Raw genomic sequence first — 27122 nt, 5'->3', positions numbered from 1 at the left:
AATACTTGTAAACTGTGATATAGATTATAACTGGTTGATGATAACTGGTTTCAAGGTTTATAATGATTTGGAAAAATCAAGGTTTTAAAATCTTGTTGTTATACTGTTCCTGTGGCATATGTAAGTTTTTATTACTATTTTATTGCATTTTTAGGGCAACTGCATCTCCAGCAGAAAAAAGACCTTCCATATCAAAAGCTACTGGTCAGCCCACAATTCAGGAAACATCTGAATAAAACTAAATCTCATATACACTGAAATCCAAGCACGCAATGGACTTGAGTAGTGCAGTGGCTTACTTTATATTCAAAGGAAATAAACATATCAAAACACCCCTTTTCAAGTTGTAATAAAAATCTGTTTTTTTTTGTTTTATATAATTATTTTATTTAATTTTTTCACCTTTAATTGAGATAGGACAGTGGAGATTTCAGACAGGAAAGTATTGGGAGCAGAGAGAGGGGAAAGGGTTGGCAAAGGACATCGAGCCAGGAATCAAACTCGGGTCACCGTGAGCACCATGGTCCTATATGTTGGTGCACTTAACCACTAGGCTATTGACGCCGACAAAATCATGTTTTTTAAACCAAGGAAGACAGCAGAAGTCAATTATTTATTTTAATTATTTAGCCTGACATGGTTAATGTTCCAAAATATTTTAAATGTCTCTTAAAATAAAATATATTGTGTTCAATGGGGGAAATGTTTTCACCCAGACATTTAAAACAGAACACATTTTAGAGCAGTAATCACAATAATGTGATACCATGAAATTGTGTTATTTTTACCCAAAGTTATCATACCTTCAGAAACTTATACTGGCCAATGTCTAGTCCTAACCACACGCCCCCCTAACCACCCCAAAAGATACATAACAGGTATCTTTTTCATGTTAAAACTAATTTTTGTCCAAAGCATCCGCCACAGTGAAGAGCAAAATTGTTTTAGAAATCGTTTCTATTTCTGCAATGTCATGGCTGAACAACAGCATAAACTAATATGACATGAATCACCTCGGGTGCTGATTATGTTGTTTTTTTTATTCAATGTTAAATATTACTTAATTTGAATATTATTTTTACGTGATATTTATTGCCATACTATTGAAAGTGGCAGCAAATAGTTTATCTTAGTAGAAATGTAGAAAAAAGTAGCAAGCAGTTTGAAAATAAAAGTCATAGCTGTTACTCAGTGCAAACCAACAACATCAGTTCCTTAGTAACTTTTACTGTTATGTAATTTTAATAATGTTAAAGAGGTTTAATATGAAGGGATTAGATTATAAACCTGTCCATTTGGTTGGGAGTTGGTGCACTATTCTGCACTTCTGAATGCCTGGTATTTGATGGTTTCTGTCATATCACGTCTGGTGCACACGGACAAAAGGCTTGTTGCTGGAATCTTTGAATTGCATGTTGCATGTTGTTAGGACATGGTCACCTCTTACTGAGATTTTGTCTGGAGTGAAAGGATGCCAATAAACTTCATAAAACTGCAGTTTATGCAGAGGTTGATATTAATGCTTACTTGTGCTTTCTTATACATTCACTGGCCGCTTAGGCACACCTTACTAGTACCGGGTTGGACCCCCTTTTGACTTCAGAACTGCCTTAATCTTTTGTAGTATAGAATCAACAAGGTACTGGAAATATTCCTTAGAGATTTTGATCCATATTGACATGATAGCATCACGCAGTTGCTGCAGATTTGTCGGAATCTCCTGTTCCACCACATCCCAAAGTTGCTCTATTGGATTAAAATCTGGTGACTGTGGAGGCCATTTGAGTACAGTGAACTCATTGTCATGTTCAAGAAACCAGTCTGAGATGATTCACGCATTATGACATGGCATGTTATCCTGCTGGAAGTAGCTAGAAGATGAGTATTCTGTAGTCATAAAGGGATGAACATGGTCAGCAACAATACTCAGAAAGGCTGTGGTGTTGACATGATGCTCAATTGGTACTAATGGGCCCAAAGTGTGCCAAAAACAAAACCCCACACCATTACACCACCACCAACAACAGAACAGTTGATACAAGGCAGGACAGATCCATGCTTTCATGGTGTTGATGCCAAATTCTGACTCTACCATCCAATTGTTCAGCAGAAATCGAGACTCATCAGACCAGGCAAAGTTTTTCTAAGCTTCTATTGTCCATTTTTGGTGAGCCTGTGCCAATTGTAGCCTCAGTTTCCTGCTCTTAGCCGACAGGAGTGGCACATGGTGTGGTCTTCTGCTGCTGTAGCCGCCTCAAGGTTGGACATGTTGTGCATTCAGAGATGCTCTTCTGCAAACCTCAGTTGTAACGAGTGGTTATTTGAGCTACTGTTGCCTTTCTACCACCTCAAACCAGTCTGGCCATTCTCCTATGACCTTTGGCATCAACAAGGCATTTGTGCCCACAGAACTGCCGCTCACTGGATATTTCCTTTTTTTCTGACCATTCTCTGTAAACCATAGAGATGGTTGTGCGTGAAAATCCCAGTAGATCAGCAGTTTTTGAGATACTCAAAAACACTTCAATCACCTTTCTTCATCATTCTGATGCTCTGTTTGGACTGCAGCAGATCGTCTTGACCATGTCTACATGTCTATATGCATTGAGTTGCTGCCATGTGATTGGCTGATTAGAATTAACAAGCAGTTGGACAGGTGTACCTAATAAAGTGGCCAGTGAGTGTATGTACATCTCTGTCAGTCCCTTTAGTAGAGTAATTTTATAATTTGGCCTATATTTCATCCTCAACACAGGAGCAAACTACTAGTGAAACTAGGTTCATCTGATGCCATAAATATAGCTCAATAACTCCTAGCTAAAATAAACCTCTCTACCACTTTAGTTTAAAAGATTGTCAGCAAAGGCATCTATTCAATTTATTCAAATTTTTTACAATTAAAGTATGATTATTTTGCATGCGTGTATTTCGGAGAACATTGCGTGCTGTGTGTGTGACAAGCTGTGGAGTGTCAGAGCAGAGCTTATTAATATTCATGAGCCTTCCAAATATGGTCAAAATTGAGTTTTTCATTCTGGGGTAATTGCTGTGGTTATAAATGAGCATCTAAAACCATTTTCTGGAGAATCTTAGCACTTGCAAGCCACATATCTACTATTTATCAGAGAACAATTTAACTTTTTGAATTACAGCACTCTATATAGTACTGTTTTTAAAGCCACATTCACGATCAGTAGGCACTTGGTGTTGTTGGGAGGCCTTGACAGGAGCATTGCAAGAGCCTGAACAGAACAGGAGATCTTCTTGATATTGTACAATGTGAATCTGCATGATCAGGGAGTTCTAGTAGTGTGGTCTGTAAAAGTTCTCAGATAAAAGCTTCAAAAACATAAAGCCAGTGTGAAAACTCCCTTTCTCTTTAAAGTGTCATGACAACCCCCTATTTAAGGAGTGTATTTTCACACTTCTGAAATGAAAGTGTTCGGTAACGGGGTGTTGTCAGCTGTGATAAGCTGGGAGGGCCGAGTTTAGATGTAGTATGTCCAAATTCCAATCACACTACTCGCATTCACACTATGCTGAACGTGAAGTAAATTCAAATTTAGTACTAGTATCAACTTGTGTAGTAAGCAATTTCAGATAAAACAACAATAAAAAACGAAATCCTTACAAACAAATTTTCCACTCAAAATACTGTACTCAAAACTCTGTACTCATCTCAGACAAATCTCAGACCTCAGCTCTCGCTGTGTCACAGAAAAACAAAAATAGCACTTGCACAAAAGGATTACTCATGACCGATGTCTCTGAATCATGCATAATAATGAAATTATATCTCATTGAAAATAATGCTTAACAACCGTGTGTGTATGCACTAGTCATGGTGGCTAATCAATCTGATAACAAAGCAGAGAGCCGTTTTACAAAAGTGAAGGGCTAATCTGCAATAACAACCACCTGGATGTACTTTATCCCGCTTATTACACAGCCACTTGCCACAAAACAAAAACAAATAGACACAAAACATTGTTCTGAGCCGTAATTGTTTGTTTGTTCTTTAAATTCTGCAAAGCTGACATTACTTCAGATTAGTGCATACAGGTTACTTCAGATTTTGTTGCTGATTTGAAATATGTAATTTAATTCAGTAAGCATTTTGGGGGGTTTTAGGATACCCCTAATTATTTAGAAACAGCAGAACTTGGTCTTGGATGAGCTGGAGGTGTTGCAATAGCAAATATGGCCGCCGAGTGAACAGACTTTCATCCAAAGGACCTCTATTTATTGCATATGTATATATATATATATATATATATATATATATATATATATATATATATATATATATATATATATATATATATATATATATATATATATATATATATATATAAAATATTATGTACTGTCATCATGGCAAAGATAAAAGAAATCAGCTATTAGAAATGAGTTGTTAATTTATATATATATAGTGTTTCATGTTCTCTTAGCACTGAAGAGTGAATGCAGGAAACGCATGGACAAAATAAAGCATACTGTTTCCTCAAACATCTGTGTCATCCTCTCACCTCTGAGCACTGAATGCTGGATGGCCATGTTGACTCTGTTTCCAAGAAGAGCCTGATATGACTGAAGCATCCAGTGAACCAAAGCCATGTATAGAGCCGGCCTCTCTGCTGCTTAAGGGAAAATCTGTAAGGAATGAAGAGTTAAATGGCGAAACTCATTGTGCTGTTTTGTTGCATTTTACTGTATCACTTTGGGTTTAAGAAAAGCACATTCCAAATCAAATGCATTATTATTATTATATTAGTATTATATTATTATTATTATTATTATTATTATTATTATTATTATTATTATTATTATTATATTATTATTATTATTATTATTATTATTATATTATTATTATTATTATTATTATTATTATATTATTATTATTATTATTATTATTATATTATTATTATTATTATCATTATTATTATATTATTATTATTATTATTATTATTATTATTATTATTATTATTATTATATTATTATTATTATTATTATTATTATAAATATTACTAAAATAAATAGTAATAAGAAGAATAAAATTATTATTATTGTTGTTGTTGTTATTATTATTAATATTATTATTATTACTATTTTATTATTATTATTATATTATCATTACTATAATTATTCATTCATTCATTTTTTTCTTTTCGGCTTAATCCCTTTTTAAAATCTTGGGTCGCCACAGTGAAATGAACCGCCGACTATAATTATTACTCAAATAAATTATAATAATTATTATTATTGTTATTATAGTCATCAATAATATATGTATTACTAAAATAAATTTTAATAATAATGAATAATAACAATAATAGTTATTACTATTATTATTAATATTATTATTATTATTATTATTATTATTATTATTATTATTATGAGGGTCCATGAGTGAGAGAGAGATGCTGATTGTTAAATATATAGTTTTTATTATTTATTATTATTTATTTTTAAATTATTATTATTTTATATGACTATTATCATCTCTACAACGATATAATTTATTTTCTTTTTAATGTAAATAATTCAAATGTTATGGAAATACATTTGTAATGTGTCATACCAATAAAACAACTGAATTGAATTAAGAGAGATGTTGATAATTAAATATACAGTTATTATTATTATTATTATTATATAGTATAATTAAAGATTTTTAAAATAATATTATTATTATTATGACCTTTTGTATCTGTACAACTGTGTACAGCAGTTTGTTTCACGTGTTGTTTTAATGTAAACAATACAAATGCTTTGGCATTACATTTGCAACATTTGTCATGCCAATAAAGCACGTTTGAATTGAATTGAGGTGAGAGCGAGATGTTGAATGTTAAATATACAGTTTTATTATTGTTGTATAATTATTATTTTATAGTATTATTTTCTCTACTACTATGTAATTTGTTTTCATATGTTCTTGTTAATGTAATAATTAAAATGCTCTGTCAATACATTTGTAACATGTTGTAACAGAGTCACACACCTGTAGTGAACGATGACGTCATGGCTGAGTACACGAGGTCCTGTGGATGCAGACTGGGTGTTGCCACAGATACCACAGGTGTGCTCAGTGATTGGCTGGACTGAGAGCTGTCTGTTCTCTGAGGATTACAGAAACAGAAGAGTGTGAACACAACAAGCTTGATTGGTGTGGAGATACACTAGTGGTCAAAAGCTTTAGAATGGTGAGGTTTATGATTTTTAAAGTCTCTTCTCTTCAAGTCCGAATTTATTTGATCCAAAGTACAGTAAAAACAGGAAGAACAGTACAAAAAAATATAAAAAATAATGTTGTTTGAATATATTTTAAATTGTAAATTATTCATGTGACATCAAAGCTACATTTTTGTATCATTACTGCAGTCATAGGACCCTTTAGAAATCATTCTAATACGTTGATTTGCTGCTCAAAAAACAACAACAAACATTTATTATTATTATTATTATTATTATTCATTCATTTTCTTTTTGGATTAGTCCCTTATTAATCAGGGGTCACCACAGCGAAATGAACCGCCAACTTATCCAGCATATGTTTAACACAGCGGATGCCCTTCCAGCTGCAACCCACTGGGAAACACCCATACACGCACTCTCAGAAATAAAGGTATGCGAGCTGTCACTAGGGTGGTACCTTTTCAAAAGGTACAAATTTGTACTTAAAAGGTCCATATTTATACCTCAAGGATACATATAAGTACCTAAAAAATACAAAAGTGTTCCACTTAAAATGTTTAGGTACTAATATATACTTTAGAGGTACCAATATGAACCCTTTAAGTACAAATGTGTCCCTTTCAAAAAGGTACCACCCCAGTGACAGCTCGCGTACCTTTATTTCTGAGAATGCACTCATTCACACACAAACACGATGGTCAATTTAGCTTACCCAATTCACCTATAGCACATGTCTTTGGACCTGTGGGGGAAACCAGAGCACCTGGATGAAACCCACACCAACATGGGGAGAACATGCAAACTCCACAGAAATGCCAACTGACCCAGCTTGAACCAGCGACATTCTTACTGTAAGGCTACCCACTGCATCACCGTGCCGCCCTATTATTATTATTATTATTATCATGATTATGTGAAAAAGAGCTGAGTATATATTTTTTAGCTTTCTGTGATGAAACAAAAGTTGGTCTGAAATATAAATCAGTTGTGACGTTATTAATGTCATTGTTATCTCTTTTGATCACATTAAAGCATATTAGCTAAATAACTGTATTAGTTTTTTACATTTCTACCACTTAAAAATTTAAACTGACTCCAAGCAATTGAGTATTTTTGGATATTATAGGGCACCTATATATAGGTGTGTATATATATATATATATATATATATATATATATATATATATATATATATATATATATATATATATATATATATATATATATATATACATACACACACACAGAAGTGGACAAAATTGTTGGTACTCTTCAGAAAAACTAGTGGTCACTGAAATACAGTAACTTGAAACAGTAAAAAAAATAATGAATAATCAAAAATTACTGAAAATAAAGTCATGAAATTGAGATGCTTTAAAAAATGTGGTTCAGCAAAAGCATTAAAAAAGGCAAAATAATGAAAAATGAGTGGACGAAATTGTTGGTACTCTACAATTTTGTCCAGGCAAGCTTCATTATTTTGTCTTTCATTGCCTTACATTTTTAAGCTGATCGAATTAACCTTATGAATTCTTTGAACTTATATTATATTAACCTGACTTAAAACAGCTTGTGTAACTTATAAAATTAAGTTAGAACATGATTAATTTAGTTTAATAAGTTACAGTTTACTAAAAACATGTTTTCATGACTTATTGATCATATATGTTATATATATATATTTTTTAGATTGATGAGGTATGGGATTAAGTAAATGTAATTGTTTAACTCTAGAAATGTTTGCAAAATAAATAAATATATTTTCAAAATGTATTGTCTTTGAGCATTTTTTTCTCAAAATCTTAAAATCGTATGTAAATAAATGCAGGAACTATTTTATTCAACATAAAAACGACACTACTGAAAATTTTGTCATCATTTACTCACCCTTCACTTGTTTCTTTCTTCTGTTGAACACTAAGAAAGATATACTGAAGAAAGCTGTAAATCTGTAACCAAAGACTTCCATAGTATTATTTTTTCCTACTATAGACGTGTTCAACAGAATCAAGAAACTCATAAAGGTTTGTAATCACGTGAGAGTTCGTAAATAGTGAGCAATTGTAAAATTTTTGGGTGAACTTTCACCTATAAGCTGCGACTGTAATGTGTCAATGAACCACTAGATGGCAGCATGTAACTTTAAGGCTTTTATTCATTCGTTTATTTTGCTTTGGCTAGTCCCTTTTTCATCAGGTTCGCCACATTGGAATGAACCGCCAACTTATCCAGCATACTGTTTTACGTAGCGGATACCCTTTTATCTGCAACCCATCACTGGGAAACACACACACACACACACACACACACACACACACACACACACACACTCATACACTACGGCCAATTTAGTTTATTCAATTCAACTATAACCAGTGGTGTAAAGTAACAAATTGCATCATATTGAACAACCTCAAGACATGGGCGCTTTATAAATGCAGCAAACCTTTTGGAACCATTAAAAGTGTCCAAGAAGATGTCCAAAACCTTTACCTGCAATGATCCAGAGACTGTTTAGATTGCATGTCACTGATGAGAAAATTAAGGATGTCAACTCTATGATGACTGAAACCATCAAATATCCTTCAACAATCACTAAATGGAATGAATGAAGAATGGAAGGAAGGGCCAAATGAAGGAAGGGCCGAATGAAGGAAGGGAGGACCGAACTAATAAAGGAAGGAAGGACCAAACGAATGAAGGAAGGAATTAATGAAGGATTGAACAAACTAAGGAAGGAGCAAACGAATGAATGAATGAACAAAGGACCAAATGAAGAAAGGAACAAATGATTAAACAAACGATTGAATGAGTAAACAAATGAAGGGAGGAACGAAGGAAGGAACAAATGAAGGAAGGATAGAGTGAACAAACGAATGAATGAGGGAAGGACAGAATGAACAAACAATGGAAGGAAGAAAGGAACGAATATAATCACTAAATGCACTACAGAATGTTACGTTTACACATCCCTACACAAACTGCATTATAACGCATCAACTTGTAATACTCACTACTCACCCATCTTGAGTACTTTTGAAAGAGCTACTATTTATTCATGCTTTGAGTAATATTTACAACAGATACTTTTACTCTACTTGCACTACATTTTGGGTCAAGTAATAGTCCTTTTACTTGAGTATGATTTTTACAGTACTCTTTTCACCACTGCCTATAATGCATGTCTTTTGAAACCGGAGCACCCGAAGTAAACTCACAGGAACATGGGGAGAATGTGCAAGAAATACCCTCACAGAGTAAACTGTTATTTGTTTTAATCTAGAAATACCTGAACTTTTTTTTTATTTATTTATTGTTATTGGATTGCATTGTTTCTCGTCATAAAATCATGAATACATAAATATGCTAATAAATGTTAAATTCAATTTAACATAACAAAAACACTACAGACAATTCTGTCGGCCTACTGACCCTTCACTTGTGTGAAGACTTGAGTTTCTTTCTTCTCTTAAAATTATTCTGAATAATCAGCCAATGGTTACAGGTTTACAGCTTTCTTCATTATATCATAGTCCCTTCTGAAAAAAAAAACAGCTTAAACCAGACTAAACTGGTTAGCTGGTTTTAACTGGTCAACCAGCCTGGTTTTGGCCATTTCCAGGCTAGTTTCTAGTCTGGCTAGACTGGTCAAGATGCTTTTAGCTGGTCATCTCCCAGCCTGACCAGCTAAGACCAGGCTGGAAATAGCTGAAAACCAGCCGGGAAATGGCCAGAACTCCTCTAAAACCAGGCTGGTCGACCAGCTAAAGCCAGCTAACCATCTTAGGCTGGTTTAAGCTGTTTTTTTTACAGCAGGGATTATATTTTCCTACAATGAAAGTGTTAATGTAATCAATTAAGAGTGAGTAATAGTGGGTAATTTTTCATTTTTTGGGTGAATTATCCCTTTATAATTAATTTCTTTTCTGTATTGCCGTTTCTTCTTGAATCGCCGAATTCCTCTTCCAATTGTAAGTCGCTTTGGACAAAATTGTCTGCTGCTAAATGACTCAATGTAAACGCAAGTTTAGGCTTTGGCTGTAATGTGTCAATGAACCACTAGATGACAGCCTACTTCAACATCACACAGCAAAACTAATATTTCCGCATCTTTTATGACCAAATTAACGAGTCACGTTTGCCAAGCATTTGCGAACAAATCATTATAAAACACCTCTTACCAAATGCTCGTCTCCTTCCTCTGGCGGCTTGCAGAAGAAAGATATCAGACAGGTCAATATTCACTCATTGTCTAATGATTTCAGGATGTTTTTGTGAGGCTGGTGGCGGACAAAATAAACTCTCACCAGTGATGAAGCAGAGCTGTTTTTGCAGACAGGAGGAATGAGGACTCGCAGGTCAGGTTTGCGGCTCGCTGTGGATGATTTAGCAGCGATCGCTTGTCCAATACTGTTTCCGTCAGAACCGGCGGAAAAGCCATTGACTGAAGGAGACAGTTAAACAGAGAGATTATTACAAGTTTGGCTGAGGTGTAGCAGTCATTAATAGCATTTCAGATTCATACACAGTTGCACTATACTTTTTAAAATATACAATTAAATCAGAATTAGCCTATTAGCCCCTCTGAGTTATTAGCCCTCCTGTGTATTTCTTTTCCCCAATTTCGGTTTAAAGAATGGGAAATTATTTTAAAAAAATTCTAAACTTAATAGTTTTTATAACTCATTTCTAATGTTTTTATCTTTGCCATGATGACAGTAAATAATACTTGACTAGATATTTTTCAAGACACTAGCATTCAGCTTAAAGTGGCATTTAAAGGCTTAATTAGGATAATTAAGTTAATAGGCAAGTTAGGGAAATTGGGCAAGACATTGTATAGCAGTGGTTTGTTCTTTAGACAACTGAAAACAATATAGCTTAAGGGGACTAATAATATTGACTTAAAATGGTTTTAAAAAACTTTTCATTCTAGCTGAAATAAAACCAATAAACAGTGGCGGAGACAGAGGGGTGTCCGGGGTGGACACCCCTGACATCTAATTGGCCACCCTGGGAGCCACCCCAAAATTTTATTTGCTGCTGGCAGTTCTTGATGCTGATTGAAATCTCATTTGTCTAAAGAAGATTTTGAATTTTGCCAGCAACGCTCTAGCTATTTTCAAATCAATGATGAGTCGAAGACAAGAGTAAGTTGCTGTGTAAGTTAACGAGGCACTGACGACATCAGTAAATTTAATGAGATTAGAGAGATCAATTTGCTCTTTAGACAGTTAATGCTATATTCATCTGTGTTGGTATTACATGCACATTCCATGTATGTTAGTTATCATATTTAATTTACGATGCGCAAATATTTTGCTAATAATACCCCCTGGCCACCCCATGTAAAAAAAATTGTAGCTCCGCCACTGCAAAAGACTTTCTCCAGAAGAAAAGATATTACAGAAATAAAAAAAAAACTAAAATAAAATCACAGGAGGACTAACAATTTAATTATAAGTTAAAGTTGAAGACAGTTATAGTTTAGCCCTTTTAAAATTCATTTTTAATCAATTTTGTCACAGTATTTTCTATAATATTTTTTTTCTTCTAGAGAAAGTCTTATTTCTTTTAGTTTGGCTGGAATTAAAAAATAATAAAAACTTGTAAGGTCAATATTATTTACTCAAGATTGTTTTCCTATTGGCTACAAACCACTGTTGTCCAATGATTTGCCTAATTATCCTATCTATCCTAACTAACCTAGTTAATCCTTTAAATGTCACTTTAAGCTGAATACTGGTCTTTTGCAAAATAACTAGTAAAATATTATGTACTGTCATCATAACACAAAAGAAATTAGTTATGATGAGAAATTAGTTATTAAACTGTTGTTTAAACATGCATCCCTTTGATCAATTGCACTTGGGAAACATTTGAAAAAGAATTTTAACTTCACATTGTACAGTATATTAATATACAAAAGACTAATTTTAAAGTTTAATAGTTGAATTAACTGTAATTTATTATAGAAATGGCTAAATTTGCATATATGCTGGCTCTTTTTAAAAAAATCAAGAAAGGACGAGTTTGATACAGTAACTAAAACTAAAATGAAAAGCAGAAAAATAGAGTAAATATGTAAGATACTTAAACTATCCCTGTGTTGATGTGGGTTGCTGTGAGGTGCTCCTGTGTTTACCCCACAGTCCAAAGACATGCGCTATAAGTGAATTGGGTATGCAAAATTGTCCATAGTGTATGAGTGTGTGTGTGAATGGTTGTTTCGCAATACAGGGTTGCAGCTGTTGCTGTGTAAAACATATGTTGGAATAGTTGGCGGTTCATTCTGCTGTGGCGACCTCTGAAATAAAGACTAAGCTGAAGGAAAGTGAATGAAAACTTAAACTAATATTTAAAATTAAACTAACTTAATGTTTCATCTTAATGAAACAAATAAAAATAAAACAATCTATATAGGCACATTTTAAAATTGGCTAATTAAAATAAAAATGGTAATAAAACAACCTTAACAAAATGAAATCAGAAATGAAAATGAAAAATATAAGAAAATAATAACCAACTAAACTACTACTAATAACTAATAGTATGTCCATTAGACTACAATAACACAGGAAGGAACACCAATAAAACTATATTTTTTACAGTGTTTTTATTTTTATAGTTAACAGACACATTAAATAATGTTATGATGAGTAATTAGTTATTAAAACTATTATGTTTAAAAACATGTTCCTTCGTTAATTTTCCCTTTTGAACAATTTGAAAAAGAATTACAATTTCACATTGTACAGTATATTCAAATATAAAAGAGTTATTTTAAAGTGTAATAATTAAATTAGGTTAAATAAAATGTGATAGTTGATTTTTTATTTAAAAGTTGTTCTAATATGTTAGCTCTTTATTAAATATGCTAAGAATAAAACATGAAGAAAGGACCAGTTTGATACAGTAACTAAAATGAAAAGAATAAAAAAGTCAATATGTAAAAATATGTAACTATTTTAAAAAATATATATAATTTAATATATTATCTTGTAATAAAACAACTAGAATTAAACAAATTTAATTAAAAATTAAACAATAATAAATAAATTATAAATAAATTAATAAATTTAAATAATAAATAAAAATCTATATAGGCACATTTTAAAATTGACTAAAATAAAAATGGAAATAAAAACAACCGAAAAAAAAATAAAATAAAATCAGAAATGAAAATGGAAAAGATAAAAATAATAACCAGCTAAATCTACTATCTACTACTAATAACTAATAGTATGTCAGTTAGACTACAATAACACTGGAAGGCACATCAAAAAACTATCTGACAAAAGTCTTGTCGCCCATCCAAGTTTTAGGTACAACAAATAATAACTTGACTTCTAGTTGATCATTTGGTATCAGAAGTGACTTATATGAAAGGCAAAGGCCTCTAAATTACGCTTATTTTACCAAAATAAAATATGATCATGCCTTGATTTTTATTACTTAATTAGGACAGTAAGGTCTGACTTTGCTTAGACAAAAGTCTTGTCACTTAACAGAAACAATGTACAGTATAGAATATAAAGTCATGCTGCAGTGGAAAAATGATTGATATTGTATTTGACTCCTCATGGAGGACTGCATCCATACATCTCTACAATGACTTAAGTAACTTATTAATAAAGTCATCTGGAATGGCAAAGAAAGCCTTCTTGCAGGACTCCCAGAGTTCATCAAGACTCTTTGGATTCATCTTCAATGCCTCCTCCTTCATCTTACCCCAGACATGCTCAATAATATTCATGTCTGGTGACTGGGCTGGCCAATCCTGGAGCATCTTCACCTTCTTTGCTTTCAGGACTTTGATGTGGAGGCTGAAATTTGAGGAGCGCTATCCTGCTGAAGAATTTGCCCTCTCCTGTGGCTTGTAATGTAATGGGCAGCACAAATGTCTTGATACCTCAGGCTGTTGATGTTGTCATCCACTCTGCTGATCTCTCACATGTTCACATACTGAATGTAACCCCAAATGATTTTTCCTTTACCAAACTTACATTTACATTTACATTTACATTTAGTCATTTAGCAGACGCTTTTATCCAAAGCGACTTACAAATGAGGACAAGGAAGCAATTTACACAACTATAAGAGCAGCAGTGAACAAGTGCTATAGACAAGTTTCAGGCGTGTAAAAGTCTAAGAAGCAAAACATTAGTAGAAATTTTTTTTTTTTTTTTTTTTTTTTTTTTTTTTTAGAGAGAGAGAGAGAGAGAGAAAGAGGGCTCAGTTAGTGGTATAGCCAGAGAGGCAATTGCAGATTAGGAGGAAAAGTGGAGACTAAACAGTTGCGTTTTTAGTCGTTTCTTGAAGACAGCAAGTGACTCGGCTGTTCTGATGTAGTTGGGGAGTTCATTCCACCAACTGGGCAGATTGAATGTGAGAGTTCGGGAAAGTGATTTCTTCCCTCTTTGGGATGGAACAACGAGGCGACGTTCATTCACAGAACGCAAGTTTCTGGAGGGCACATATATCTGCAGAAGTGAGAGCAGATACGAAGGAGCACAGCTAGAGGTCACTTTGTAAGCAAACATCAGAGCTTTGAATTTGATGCGGGCAGCAACTGGAAGCCAGTGCAAACGGGTGAGTAGCGGAGTGACGTGCTCTTTTGGGTTCATCAAAGACCACTCGTGCAGCTGCGTTCTGAAGCAGCTGAAGAGGTTTGATAGAACTAGCTGGTAGCCCGGCTAGCAGAGAGTTGCAATAGTCCAGTTTGGAGAGGACAAGAGCTTGAACAATGAGTTGAGCTGTATGTTCAGATAGGAAGGGTCGGACCTTTCTGATGTTGTCTGATTTCTCTGAGAATCTTGGGTCCATGCAGGTTCCAATAGGTCTGCTGCACTATGTGTGATGATTGGGATGCAGTTCAACAGATGATTCGTCAGAAAAATCTACCTTCTGCCACTTTTCCAAATGATCAACTAGAAGTCAAGTTATGATTTGATGCTCTTACAGCTAGGATCAATGACAAGACTTTTGTCAGGTAGTGTATATTATACAGTGTTTTTTTATTTATTATAAAGTTATTTTTATTATAAGCAGACACATCTAAGTAATTTTCTACAGCAAATATGCAGCTTCACTTGTCTTTAACCTCCAGTAATTCATTAGCACAAACAAGTGCCCTTACAAGCTTTTAGTGGATAAGGAGATCAGTTTATCCTAAACACATGAGGTCATGACCTCCCTTACTGCCCACATCAATCAACATCAGGATTAACACACACACACACACACACATACACACGCACACACACACATTACTTGTACAGCTATGTTTATCAGGACTTCCTACAGATGATTTTTAGTTTACAAACTTTACAATTGGGCAACGCAGTGGCGCAGTAGGTAGTGCTGTCGCCTCACAGCAAGAAGGTTGCTGGTTCGAGCCTTGGCTGGGTCAGTTGGCGTTTCTGTGTGGAGTTTGCATGTTCTCCCTGCGTTCGCGTGGGTTTCCTCCGGGTGCTCTGGTTTCCCCCACAGTCCAAAGACATGTGGTACAGGTTAATTGGGTAGGCTAAATTGTCCACAGTGCATGTGTGTGTGAATAAGTGTGTATGTGTTTCCCAGGGATGGGTTGCAGCTGGAAGGGCATTCGCTGCATAAATAAATGCTGGATGAGTTGGCGGTTCATTCCGCTGTGGCGACCCCAGATTAATAAAGGGACTAAGCCGAAAAGAAAATGAATGAATGAACTTTACATTTTATTTGACCCCCTACCCCAACACTCACAGGACACAATTTGGATTTTTAAATTTCCAAAATACGACATTCTGTGTGATTTATGAGCCACTTTCCTTATAAGAACCAAAATAATGCCCCCACAATGTCAAAATATACTGGTATTGCTATTTGTGGTCCCCATATGAGGAAGTTACACACACAAACATGAATACGAGCATGTACAAAAAGCATGCACACACACAGGCACAGACATTGCACACAGTCATATCAACACAGCTTCTCTGACTTCATCTCTCTGTTCAAAACCATTTATGAGCAGCCTGCAGGTTTTCATGCGCACGTTACAGTAAATCTGTCTGTAATATACAGACGCATCCAGCTCTTAAAGAAACTATCACCAGATTTGTTCGTGGTGTGTAATCTTATCTCTCAAGCAGCTAGAATTATCCAGCAAGCATTAAAGTAAATCACGTTTTTACCGTGTGTTCATTAAACAGACTGACACCTCAGTGGAACTCTATCATAACAGTCGGACACACTGTACTGTAATTTACCATATAAAGCGAGTACGTACCCACATGACTGGAGTGAACTCCGTTTGGAAGTGTGACATCTGAGGAAGCTGGCATACCATCTGGACAGATGAACATTAATATTAGCAAGAGCTTTATTTGACTGTCTATGGTATTCAAAACTGTGAGGATACAGCTTGAGCAAAACTCAAAAGAGTTGCGCTCAGTAGTATTTTTATTTTTAACTACTCATAAATAATAGACCTTTTTCGCATTTCCAGGTTTTTCTGCAGCGGAAGTTATCATAGTTGAAGCGCAGTGAATGGGAGAGTATCAAAAATACTTTTTTTTGTATTTGTATTTGCTCAAACAATAAAAGAAAACTCCACCATAGTGTTTGCACTACTTTCAAAAAAGGAAAAACAATTGTGTGAGACTGATAACAGCTGACAGAAGGGAGAATATCAAATTTACTGTCCCATAGTTGCAGCATTAGAAACACCTCTCATAAGCGTTGATTGGTTTTGTTTGTAATATGATGCAAATATGATATAATACAAGTCTAACGAAGGCCAGCTAGCAAAGTGCAGTGCAGGTAATCCTCTAAAGATGCTCTAGCGACAGACGCTAGAGGTCATGTTCTTTAGCCTCCTTGTTAGAGCAACCAACTCCCATGCTAAGAATCACCGGTTCGATCCCAGCTCAGACCAGGTTGGGTGCGATAGGACCGGTAGGTTATATGTGGGGGCTCGTCCGGGATGGAAGTGAGGTTTAGGGGGGGGGGTGAGTGTAATGGAGGCCAGCTAGCAAAGTGCTATGCAGGTAAACCTCTCTCCTCACTGGTTCAACCCTAGCTCCGACTGGGTTGGGTGCAATAGGTGGGTTACACAAGTATAGCTTTATAAATATACATACATTTAAAAAAAATCTAGATATTAAAAAGTTAAAGAAATTAAGATTATTCATTGTGTTTTAAAGACGGTTCTTGTGAAAAGGGTTTTCAAAATACTTGTCAGATCTTAAACATAAAACATTTATAATTAAGGACTGAACTAAAAAAAAGGTTTTACCATAAACTTTCTTCTTCACCCCAGAGTTTTAGTTCTAAATTGATTCATTTCAAAATGTGTGAGACTAATTCGTTTACTGCATACAGTCACTGGCCCCTTAGTCAACTTTAACACAGATATCTAATTAGCCAAACACATGGCATAAACTCAATCCATTTAGAGATGTGCGGTGTTCCAAATGGGATATGACATCCCAGTGTGCACTTTGGAAGGAAAAAACAATTAGGATTGCCATATTGAAGTGCTGTTTCAAACCAGTGGTCAAAACTGGCCGGGGTTTCAAAGGATTCAGCTGATCAGGCCCCAATGATCCTTTGTGCAGGGAAGTTGTTTGGTGTTGCACACTGCGTTCCATTCAGAAAGACTCGTCCCTAAATGGTTGTACAGTTCTTTAATATTTACGCATTTTTAGTTCTGAAAAAGACGTGGCTGATGTAGTGCACTTTTCCGCTCAAAGTTAACTTTTTTAAACAGCAAAAATCCGAGGCGCGCAGGGCGCAAAAGCAACAACCAAATACTCACGGTCGTTAGTAAATCATTCAAAAAAGAAGCCTCAAGGCAAAAAGTGCGTTCACTGTGTCCGGTCCCTAAGTGTGCTCGACCAGATAATACTCGAGCACAACATACAAGACAGAACAGGACTAGTGTCTGGAATCTGCCACCAAAACAAGAATTGTCAAGACCGAAGTGGCAGAATCCTGACACTATTTTTAGTTCTGAGAGTAACTCCTACTAACATTCCATTGAAATATACAAACAACCCAGACGACACCTTGATGTCAAAAATACATTAAAAAGTTAAATAAATAGTAATAATAATAATAAAACATATCAAATTGACATCTAACATTGGTGTCAAAAACAAGTCACGGTATGTTTTTTTAACACCAATGTTAAATGTCAATTTAATGTTGTTTTGACATTAATGTAGTTTACATGCATTGTAGTGATACAAAATCCTTACATATTGTGTTGTTATTTTGGTGGTCATCAATGTGTTAATGTCAAATGGATGTCAAGGTTTTGGCATCAAATTAATTTGCATTTTCTACGTCAAAGTTGCCCACTGGGAAGGAGGAACTTTATGACCAGGATGTTAAAATAAACAAAAAAACTTACCTCTCAGATCTCCATTCGTCAACAAATTTCCATTGTGGTCGGATCTATTTCCAGTATTTTTCTGTATTTGCATACAGTATGTTGTAAGAATTTGCCTGTGCACGTGTTGTCAAACTGATGAAGATGTTTACTAAAGTTGTTATTGTTTTAATATTTGCGTGTGTTTTCTTAACTCGCAGTGTGTTTGAGCTAGGGCTGCACAATATATTGCAAAAGTATCGTTATCGCGATAATCGTATATGCAATATACGTAGCGCAGACAATTTGACCAATCGATGTGGCATTACTACCTTTATCCCCACCTCCTCAGTAGTTGCTGTTCTGCTATTGGCTGGAGCGGCCCAAAGGCATACCCAGAGCTGAAAATAAACACTAATGGTGGGAGTCAAGACGAGAGAGGAAAATAATAACAGTCAATCAGAGTCAGAATATCTGCTGAGGTTTTCACTCACTGAGTGTTTTAAAGACTAAAATGTTTGCACCTTGACATGTTTTTTATCAATCTGAATTAGATCTGAAAATGATCTCTCACCTGTTTATTTTAATAGCATTAAATAAATAAATGGTCCAGTATTGTGCAGCCCTAGTTTCAGCGCTCTTTTACACTGTATATTAGTCATAATAATTGATTTCCATATTCATCAACCACATGGCATTCCAAGTAACCTCAAAACATACCATGGTATATCCATTGCACACCACAATACTGGTAAGACATCATAGTGATGATAGTATTGCATTCACTAATATCTTAATATGATGTATTGTAGATACTGACCGATGCCAGCAGTGCCATTGGTGGTCTGGAGGGTGTTGGAGGACAGAGACAGTATGTTTGCCCCGCTGAGGGTCACCGGGGTCTCCAGTGAGCTGTTTGTACTGTAGGACAGGGTGGCGGGATTGGTGACAGGCAAAGTCAATGGCATGGAGAAACTCTGGTGGTTCAAAGTGGCTGGCTGACGTAAAGACAAACAGAGAGAAAGATGAAGCTTCACATTTAAAATTGTAATATAAAGTAGTTCAGCATAAAATCTAAATAGTGAATGTAAAAGCATTGCTATGTGGTGGCTATTGTATTGGGTGGTTTTTATTTAAAGAAACACTCCACTTTTTTTCAAAACAGGCTAATTTTACAACTCCCCTAGAGTTTTTAGTATTTTTAAATTCATTTAGGCGATCTCTGGGTCTGGTGGGAGCACCTTTAGCTTAGCTTAGCATAAATCATTTCGTTTGATTAGACCATTAGCATCACCAACAAAAAAGAAGAGTTTCAATCATTTTCCTATTGTCTTCACTCAAAACTGTCTGCTGTTAGTTCAAACTACTTGAGCTGAACAGCGCAATTTTTGAGATTTTTTGGGACAACTTAATAGATTTATGTTTAATCCACTTAAATTTGTAAAAACTAATAAGCCGACTTTATTATTTTTAATAAGCCGTCTTAACACAAATCATTTATTTGGAACCCAGCATTTTTCACAGTGTTGGTTCTGGGTATTAGTTTTAGATGCTGGATAATTCATACCTCATTCTGCTTGCTTCAGCCATGCCATGGCAACAAAGTTCTTGATTATTACACCAGAATGTAAACATAGTTCCTATATTGGCCTAGAAAATATCAATTTTTAATTTTCTGTCTTCAGTCTTAGTACTCAATGTAACTAGAGTGAAGAATTAAATATTAAAAAATTATTAAAATTCTTTGATAATTTTAAAAAGAGATGCAATGGTCTAATCCGATTCAAAAGTTTATGCTAAGCTATACTATAAATGCTCCTGCCTGACTCAGAGATAGGCTGAATGGATAAAAAAATAGTAAAACTCAACTGTTTCACTTTAGTGAACTTGTAAAATGAGCCTATTTATCAAAAAGGTGGAGTATTTACCTAAAGCCTTGCTATACTGTATGTGGTTGCCAGATATTTTGGTGGTTTTTAAAGGTATAGTTCACCAAAAAAAAAAAGAAAATATACTCACCATTTACTCACTCTCAAAAAGTTCCACGTTTTTTTTTCTTTTGATGAACACAAAAAAGAGATATTTTGAAGAATGTTTATGTTAACATAGTTAATAGTTTTCCAACATGCATTCATTCATTTTCCTTTGACTTAACCTCTTATTTTTTCAGAGGTCACCACAGCAGAATGAACCGCCAATTATTCCGGCATATGTTTTACGCAGCGGATGCCCTTCCGGCCGCAACCCAGTACTGGGAAGCTCCCATACACTCTCACACACACACTCACTCATTCACTATGACTAATTTAGTTTATACAATTCACCTAGCGCATGTCTTTGGACTGTGGGGGAACATGCAAACTCCACACAGAAATACCAACTAACCCAGTCAGGACTCGAACCAGCGACCTTCTTGCTGTGAGTGCTAACCACTGAGCCACTGTGCCACCCGTTTTTGAAACATACTTCAGGAATTTTCTTTTGTGTTCAAAATAAGAAAGAAACTCAAACACGTTTGGAATAAAAGGAGGTTGAGTAAAAGATGACAATTTTCCCTTTTAAGTGAACTATCCCTTTAAGGTTTAATTTAGTGATTATTAGTTGTGTAGATAACGGTGATGATGAGGTGAAATACATTCAGGAAAATGTTGCTTACAATTTTGTGATTTCTCATCATATTGTCAAATTCTTCATTAATCTTCTGATATTTCTCCTCTGCGTGAGGGGTGAGGACATATGAGGCGTCTGGATCTGGACTGTCACAACCTCTGTGTTCCTTTTTATTTAGCACCTGAAGAGAACAAGAAAAATATACATTATGACACCATTGAATATCTAACATTCACCATGATTCCTAATATCTGTAAGCAAAATGTACATGTAGTTGAAGTCAGAATTATTAGCCCTACTCAATATTGTTTCCCCAATTTCTGTTTAATGGAGAGAAGTTATTTTCCAACACATTTATAAACATAATAGTTTTAATAACTCATTTCTAATAACTGATTTATTTTATCTTTGTCATGATGACAGTGAATAATATTTGATTAGATATTTTTCAAGACACTTCTATACAGCTTAAAGTGACATTTAAAGGCTTAACTAGGTTTATTAGGGGATAAAACTATTACTTAAGAAATAAAACAAATAAGACTTTCTGCAGAAGAAAAAATATTTTAGGAAATACTGTGAAAAATTCCTTGCTCTGGTAAACATCATTTGGGAAATATTTGAAAAAGAAAAATGACAGGAGGGCTGATAATTTTGACTTCAACTGTATATAAGAATAATCTGCTGGCAATACACACACATATGTATTGTTATTATTTCTTTTACTAAATTAAAATAAACTATATACAGCCCTGATTTCATTAATATGGAAAACATGGAAGAGTCATGGAAACTGAAACCAACTAGACTGAGACGCTGAGAATGAAACAGCACGCTGCAGACAGAACAAACACAAGGATGAGAGCATGCATCCCGAGCACTTCCAGACCTCGCGTCCGAGTCAAGTGGGAGTGTGCACAGCCCGAGCGTGGCCAAGACGGTGCCCATACAAAAAACAAAGACAGACAAGAACAGAATAAGAGTGCTCGACCCGAGAAAAGCAGAGCCGAGCTCAACATACAACAGGACTAGTGACTGGACTCCACCAAAACAAGAATTAACAAGATGGAAGTGGCGGAATCCTGTGATCAAAACATAATTTTAAGTCAGAATTTATTAGCCCCCTTTGAATCCCCTACTCTTTTTCGAAGGACATCCTGGGGTTTTTAACAACCACAGAGAGTCAGGACCTTGGATTAACACCCTAATGTGAAAGACGATGTTCACTGACCAGTATACTGGGGTGTTAGCATCCACACAGACCACAGGTTGAGCGCACCCTGCTAGTGTCATTCACACCACCTCCGGCAGTAACCTAGCTTTCCCATGTGGTCTCTTCATCCAGGTGTGACCGGGCACAGCCCTGTATAGCTTCAGTGGGCAACCATGTGAAAGTTGCAGAAAGCTAATTTAATATTAAATCCAAAGGAGGTTGAACATTAAACATAATTATGAACTAGTGTTTTCAAAATTAAACCATTTAATGTGTATTGATGCATGAACGCCTTTATGATGATCCATCAAAATATAAGTTAGTTTTGAGCTGAGAATTTTTTAACAGAAGCACAGGTCCATCACTATTGTAGAGTAGAATGTAAAATAATAATATTAATAATAATAATTTATTAACAAATAAGTTATTAAAGCAAGATTTTCGATAACTAAACAGAAAGGAACGCAAATTGAGAATGAAGTGGATTATATAGGGCCCTATAGTGCACATATAACACTGGAATAGAATCTTCAGTTATAAAATCAGTTTGATACTTACAGTACAGTTGAGAATAATATAACCCCAAATCAGACTAAGCTGAAACAGTATGGAAAACACAAATAAAAAAAAGAATGCAGGGATTTCCAAATTTACTTTGACTTGTGTTTCATTACAGACAATATGAACACAAAATATTTCATGTTTTTTCTGGTCAACTTCATTTCATTTGTAAATATACATCCTTTCCTGTCATTCAGACCTACAACACATTCCAAAAACAGTTGGGACAGGAGCAGTTTAGAACTAGTAATCAGTTAAATTGGTTAAATAATGATGTGATTTGAAACAGATGATGTCAACAGGTGATTTTGAATCTGTACAAAAGCAGCATCCAAGAAAGGTCTAGTCCTTTAGGAGCAAAGATGGGCAGAGGATCGCCAGTTTGCCAACAAACAAGTCAGAAAATTAAATTTAAATGTTTGTTGTGTTGTGTTGTCTGCAATAAAATACAAGTCAAAGTCATTTATAAACCACTACTTTCTCTTTTCATTTGCGTTTCCCTGTGCCAACTTTTTCTTAATTGAAGTTGTACAAGCAAGCTTGAATTGCAAGCTTAATATATAAAACAACAACAACATAGCCCTCATCTACACAACACCATGCATTATAAATGTTTGAAAAAGCAGAATGTTGTTACTGTGATGTGACCTCATCATATTCCATGTTTAATTCAGCAGCTGCTACTGTATACCTTATTATTTCACATCGCACTGGAAATGGAAGGTCAAGCTGAGAGCATTGCATTATGGGATACAGTATTCCACTCTTATGCTGGCAAATGTCATCAAGGTATTCTATCCATATAGAAAATTTACATACATATTACAGGACACTTGAGTGATAAAGCAACAGTGAAATACAGTACACAGAAGACAACTTTGCAGTAGTTTAAGAGCCCTTATGAGTGTGAATGGAGATCAGAAGTTTACCTCATCTTTAGGCATTTGTAACACTTTAAGCTCTGTGTTTTAATATTAAATAACTGGGCCTTATATTACTTTATATTAACCAGATAGGGGTTGATGAGTTCAAGTGAAGCTCTAACTGTCTATAAGTCTAAGTCTAATTAAATGCTAGATATTATTAAGGAAATCCCAACAAGCTTTTGACTAATACGACTGGATCTTCCTATATCAAATCCTCACCAAATCAAAGTTGTCAGTATCTGATGGCAATGCATTTTATGACCACTTTCTGAGGAACTCATTCAGTAATAACAATGTAAAATAGCCTCAAATTGTAGACCTCTAATAACAGTTGATGAATAAAAGTTTCCCTTGTTAACCGAGGCTTTTGCTGGTATAAGATTGTCTTGCTGTAATTAATTGCTGAAGTGTTTATAACAGTATTTGGTATGATCACAATATTAAACATTAAAAACATTAAAATTCAAATTAATAACTAATTAAATCCAGGTCTTTTGCTGAATTAATTTCAACATATAACTACAATATGGATCATTTTGACTGTTGATTTGAATGCTTTTAATGATTATTACCAGGATATTAAACATTAAATGCATTAATGTCAACAGTGAAAATAGGCATATTGTAGTTACAGTTTTATGCAAAAGTTTGGCCACCCCTGATATTTTTTTTATAATTGCAAGCCATAGCCTGCCGGCCTTTCAAATCAGCAATTTCAATTGGATATATTTTATACCCTAGAGAAAAAGCAACATTTCACTTCAGACAATTATTTAATCATCAGATGCCATGCAATTTAAGTCATAACTAAAACAGACAGGTGCAAAAATTTGGGCACTCCAACAGAATAATGACATTAATCTTTGGTAGAGTCAGCTTTTGCTGAAATAACAGCTTGTAGATGCTTCTTATAGTCAAGGATAGGTGCCTGAATTCTTGCTGAAGGCATTTTGAGCCATTCTTCCTTGCAAAAATTCTCCAGTTCAGTCAGGTTTGATGGGTGCCAAGCAGGAACGACCATTTTCAAATCAATCCATAGATTTTCGATGATGTTCAAGTCTGGGGACTGGGACGTTCATTCTAGAACATTGTATCATGTCTGAGCATGAATTCCTTGGTGGATCTGGAACTGTGCTTTGGGTCATCGTCCTGCAGAAACACCCAACACTGCCGTAACTTCAGCCTCTTGACTGATTCCTGAACACTTTTCTTCAGATTCTGCTGGTACTGGGTGAAATCCATGTGACCTTCAACTCTGACAAGGTTTCCAGTACCTGTGCTTGCCACACATCTGCACACATGATGGACCCTCCATCATATCTTACAGTAGGGAGCATGTTCTTCTCCTGGAATGCTGTGTTATTTTTTCCGACATGTAACCATTCTAACCATTCTTCACCTTTGCCTTTCAGATATAATTCTTGTTCTAGCACATCTTTCCTTCACAAGAACTATTCCTGTGGCCTTCAGTTTTCTTACTATATTTCTGACTGTGGAGATAGAGACCTTTGTGATAGCTTTTTGCATCCTTCTCCTTATGTTGGTGAATTATCCTATTTTTTAGGTCATTAGGAAGTTCTTTTGAGGTTCTCTACTTTCTGGTTCACAATAAGTAGAAGCACAACTAGCAATCATCTATCTTAAATATCCCTTTTCACGCTTGGTTGCACCTGATAGGTTCACTGAGTCACTCAAATCAATTTTGTGTTGTAATCAATCAGCATTTAGTGACTACAGGTTTTAAAATCCACACAAAAGAGAGGGGGCCCAAACTTTTGCATAGCATGTTTTTTAGTTTCAGTTTAATTTCACACATCTCAATACTGCTACACTATGTGTTTCTGTCCAAAAAACATGACATAATCTAGCTTTCTCTAGAAACCAAATGGCATTTCACTGCGATCTTCTCTTATAAAGAAAGATCACATAATTATGCAGCCACTGAGGGGTGCCCAAACTTTTGCATAAGACTGTATATCTACAGACAAACAGAAGATAATAATAGTAATAAAATAATAATAAAAATAATAATAATAAAAGGAAGAATGGTGATATTAGAAGACAAGAGAGAACTAGACCTGAGGCATTTATGTTAATGATATTAGTTAACTAGTTAGTTAGTTAGTTAGTTAGTTAGTTAGTTAGTTAGTTAGTTAGTTAGTTAGTTAGTTAGTTAGTTAGTTAGTTAGTTAGTTAGTTAGTTAGTTAGTTAGTTAGTAGCTTAGCTACATTTAAGCTATTTTTAAACAGAAGCAACTTAAATTATCATTCATATCTTAGTGATCACTAAAACTGTCAATAATCATATGAGGCAGAATTGTTCAGTTTAGTTATTTACTGTAAATAATATTGTACCAAACAGAAACAAATTATAGTATATAAAAGCAAAAACAAAAAATTATGCATTTAAAATACTATAGTAATGTATAGTAAAGGTAAATATTTACGAATAAGCATTAAATTACATTAACTTACATATTGTAGTATCATTAATAACTATCATGAAATAATAGTAATTACCATAATATACTTTAGCCTTTACTACAGTAAACTATATGTATACACACACACACATATATATATATATATATATATATATATATATATATATATATATATATATATATATATATATATATATATAGTCATCTTTCCATCAAACAAGTTTGTTGTGTCAACCCAATGACTGATTTTGCGTCACCTACCACAGCGAGAGGTGACAGTACCGCAAAAGTTTGTTGTCAACCATCGTAAAACAGGAAGAAGAAGAAAATGTCATTCTCGCCATCATATGGATTTACCTTCCTCGGCTAGACACCAGCCTCACAGCTCCTTGAATGTTGGTGCTTTCACTTATTGATCTGCGATCAGTAAATGTAGCTTGTGTGGACGCTACTGCGCTACTTGACTAAAAAAATAGCTTCGCTACTGAAAAGCTGTTGGATTTATAAAGTAGCGACGCTACCACCATGCTACTGAGAAATGTAGTAAAGCTATAGCTTAGTAGCTAGCTAGGTTAGTTAGGTTAGTTAGTTAGTTAGTTAGTTAGTTAGTTAGTTAGTTAGTTAGTTAGTTAGTTAGTTAGTTAGTTAGTTAGTTAGTTGACTTCCCTGATAACGATATATACACAGCAAAATCCTCTGAGCAAAATTTACTCAGTTCAGAGAGTATTTGGTCCCTCTTGAAATAAGGACAAACAGGTTGGTAATTAGTAAAGCTGCTGTTTGTTGAGTTGCTTAATGATTCTTTGCTGAGATTTTGA

The 27122-nt window shown here is 34.7% G+C and overlaps 1 protein-coding gene across 1 annotated transcript in view; it reads right to left on the bottom strand.

Annotated features, from left to right (window-relative positions):
• mef2ab (myocyte enhancer factor 2ab) overlaps positions 1–27122 on the bottom strand; it is a 70858-nt gene that overhangs the window by 1034 nt on the left and 42702 nt on the right. Inside the window, exons 4-10 of the mRNA XM_056462606.1 lie at positions 21207–21341; positions 19371–19548; positions 16466–16525; positions 10506–10642; positions 10380–10406; positions 6005–6122; positions 4530–4653 (exon numbers count right to left, since the gene is read on the bottom strand). Coding sequence (XP_056318581.1) covers positions 4530–4653; positions 6005–6122; positions 10380–10406; positions 10506–10642; positions 16466–16525; positions 19371–19548; positions 21207–21341 — 779 coding nt within the window. The remainder of the gene's footprint in view (positions 1–4529; positions 4654–6004; positions 6123–10379; positions 10407–10505; positions 10643–16465; positions 16526–19370; positions 19549–21206; positions 21342–27122) is intronic.

This window comes from Danio aesculapii, chromosome 7, assembly GCF_903798145.1.
Source record: "Danio aesculapii chromosome 7, fDanAes4.1, whole genome shotgun sequence".
Classification (NCBI taxonomy): Eukaryota; Metazoa; Chordata; class Actinopteri; order Cypriniformes; family Danionidae; genus Danio; species Danio aesculapii.
The sequence above is the reverse complement of the archived record's forward strand: the minus strand, read 5'-3'. Positions and strand labels throughout refer to the sequence as shown.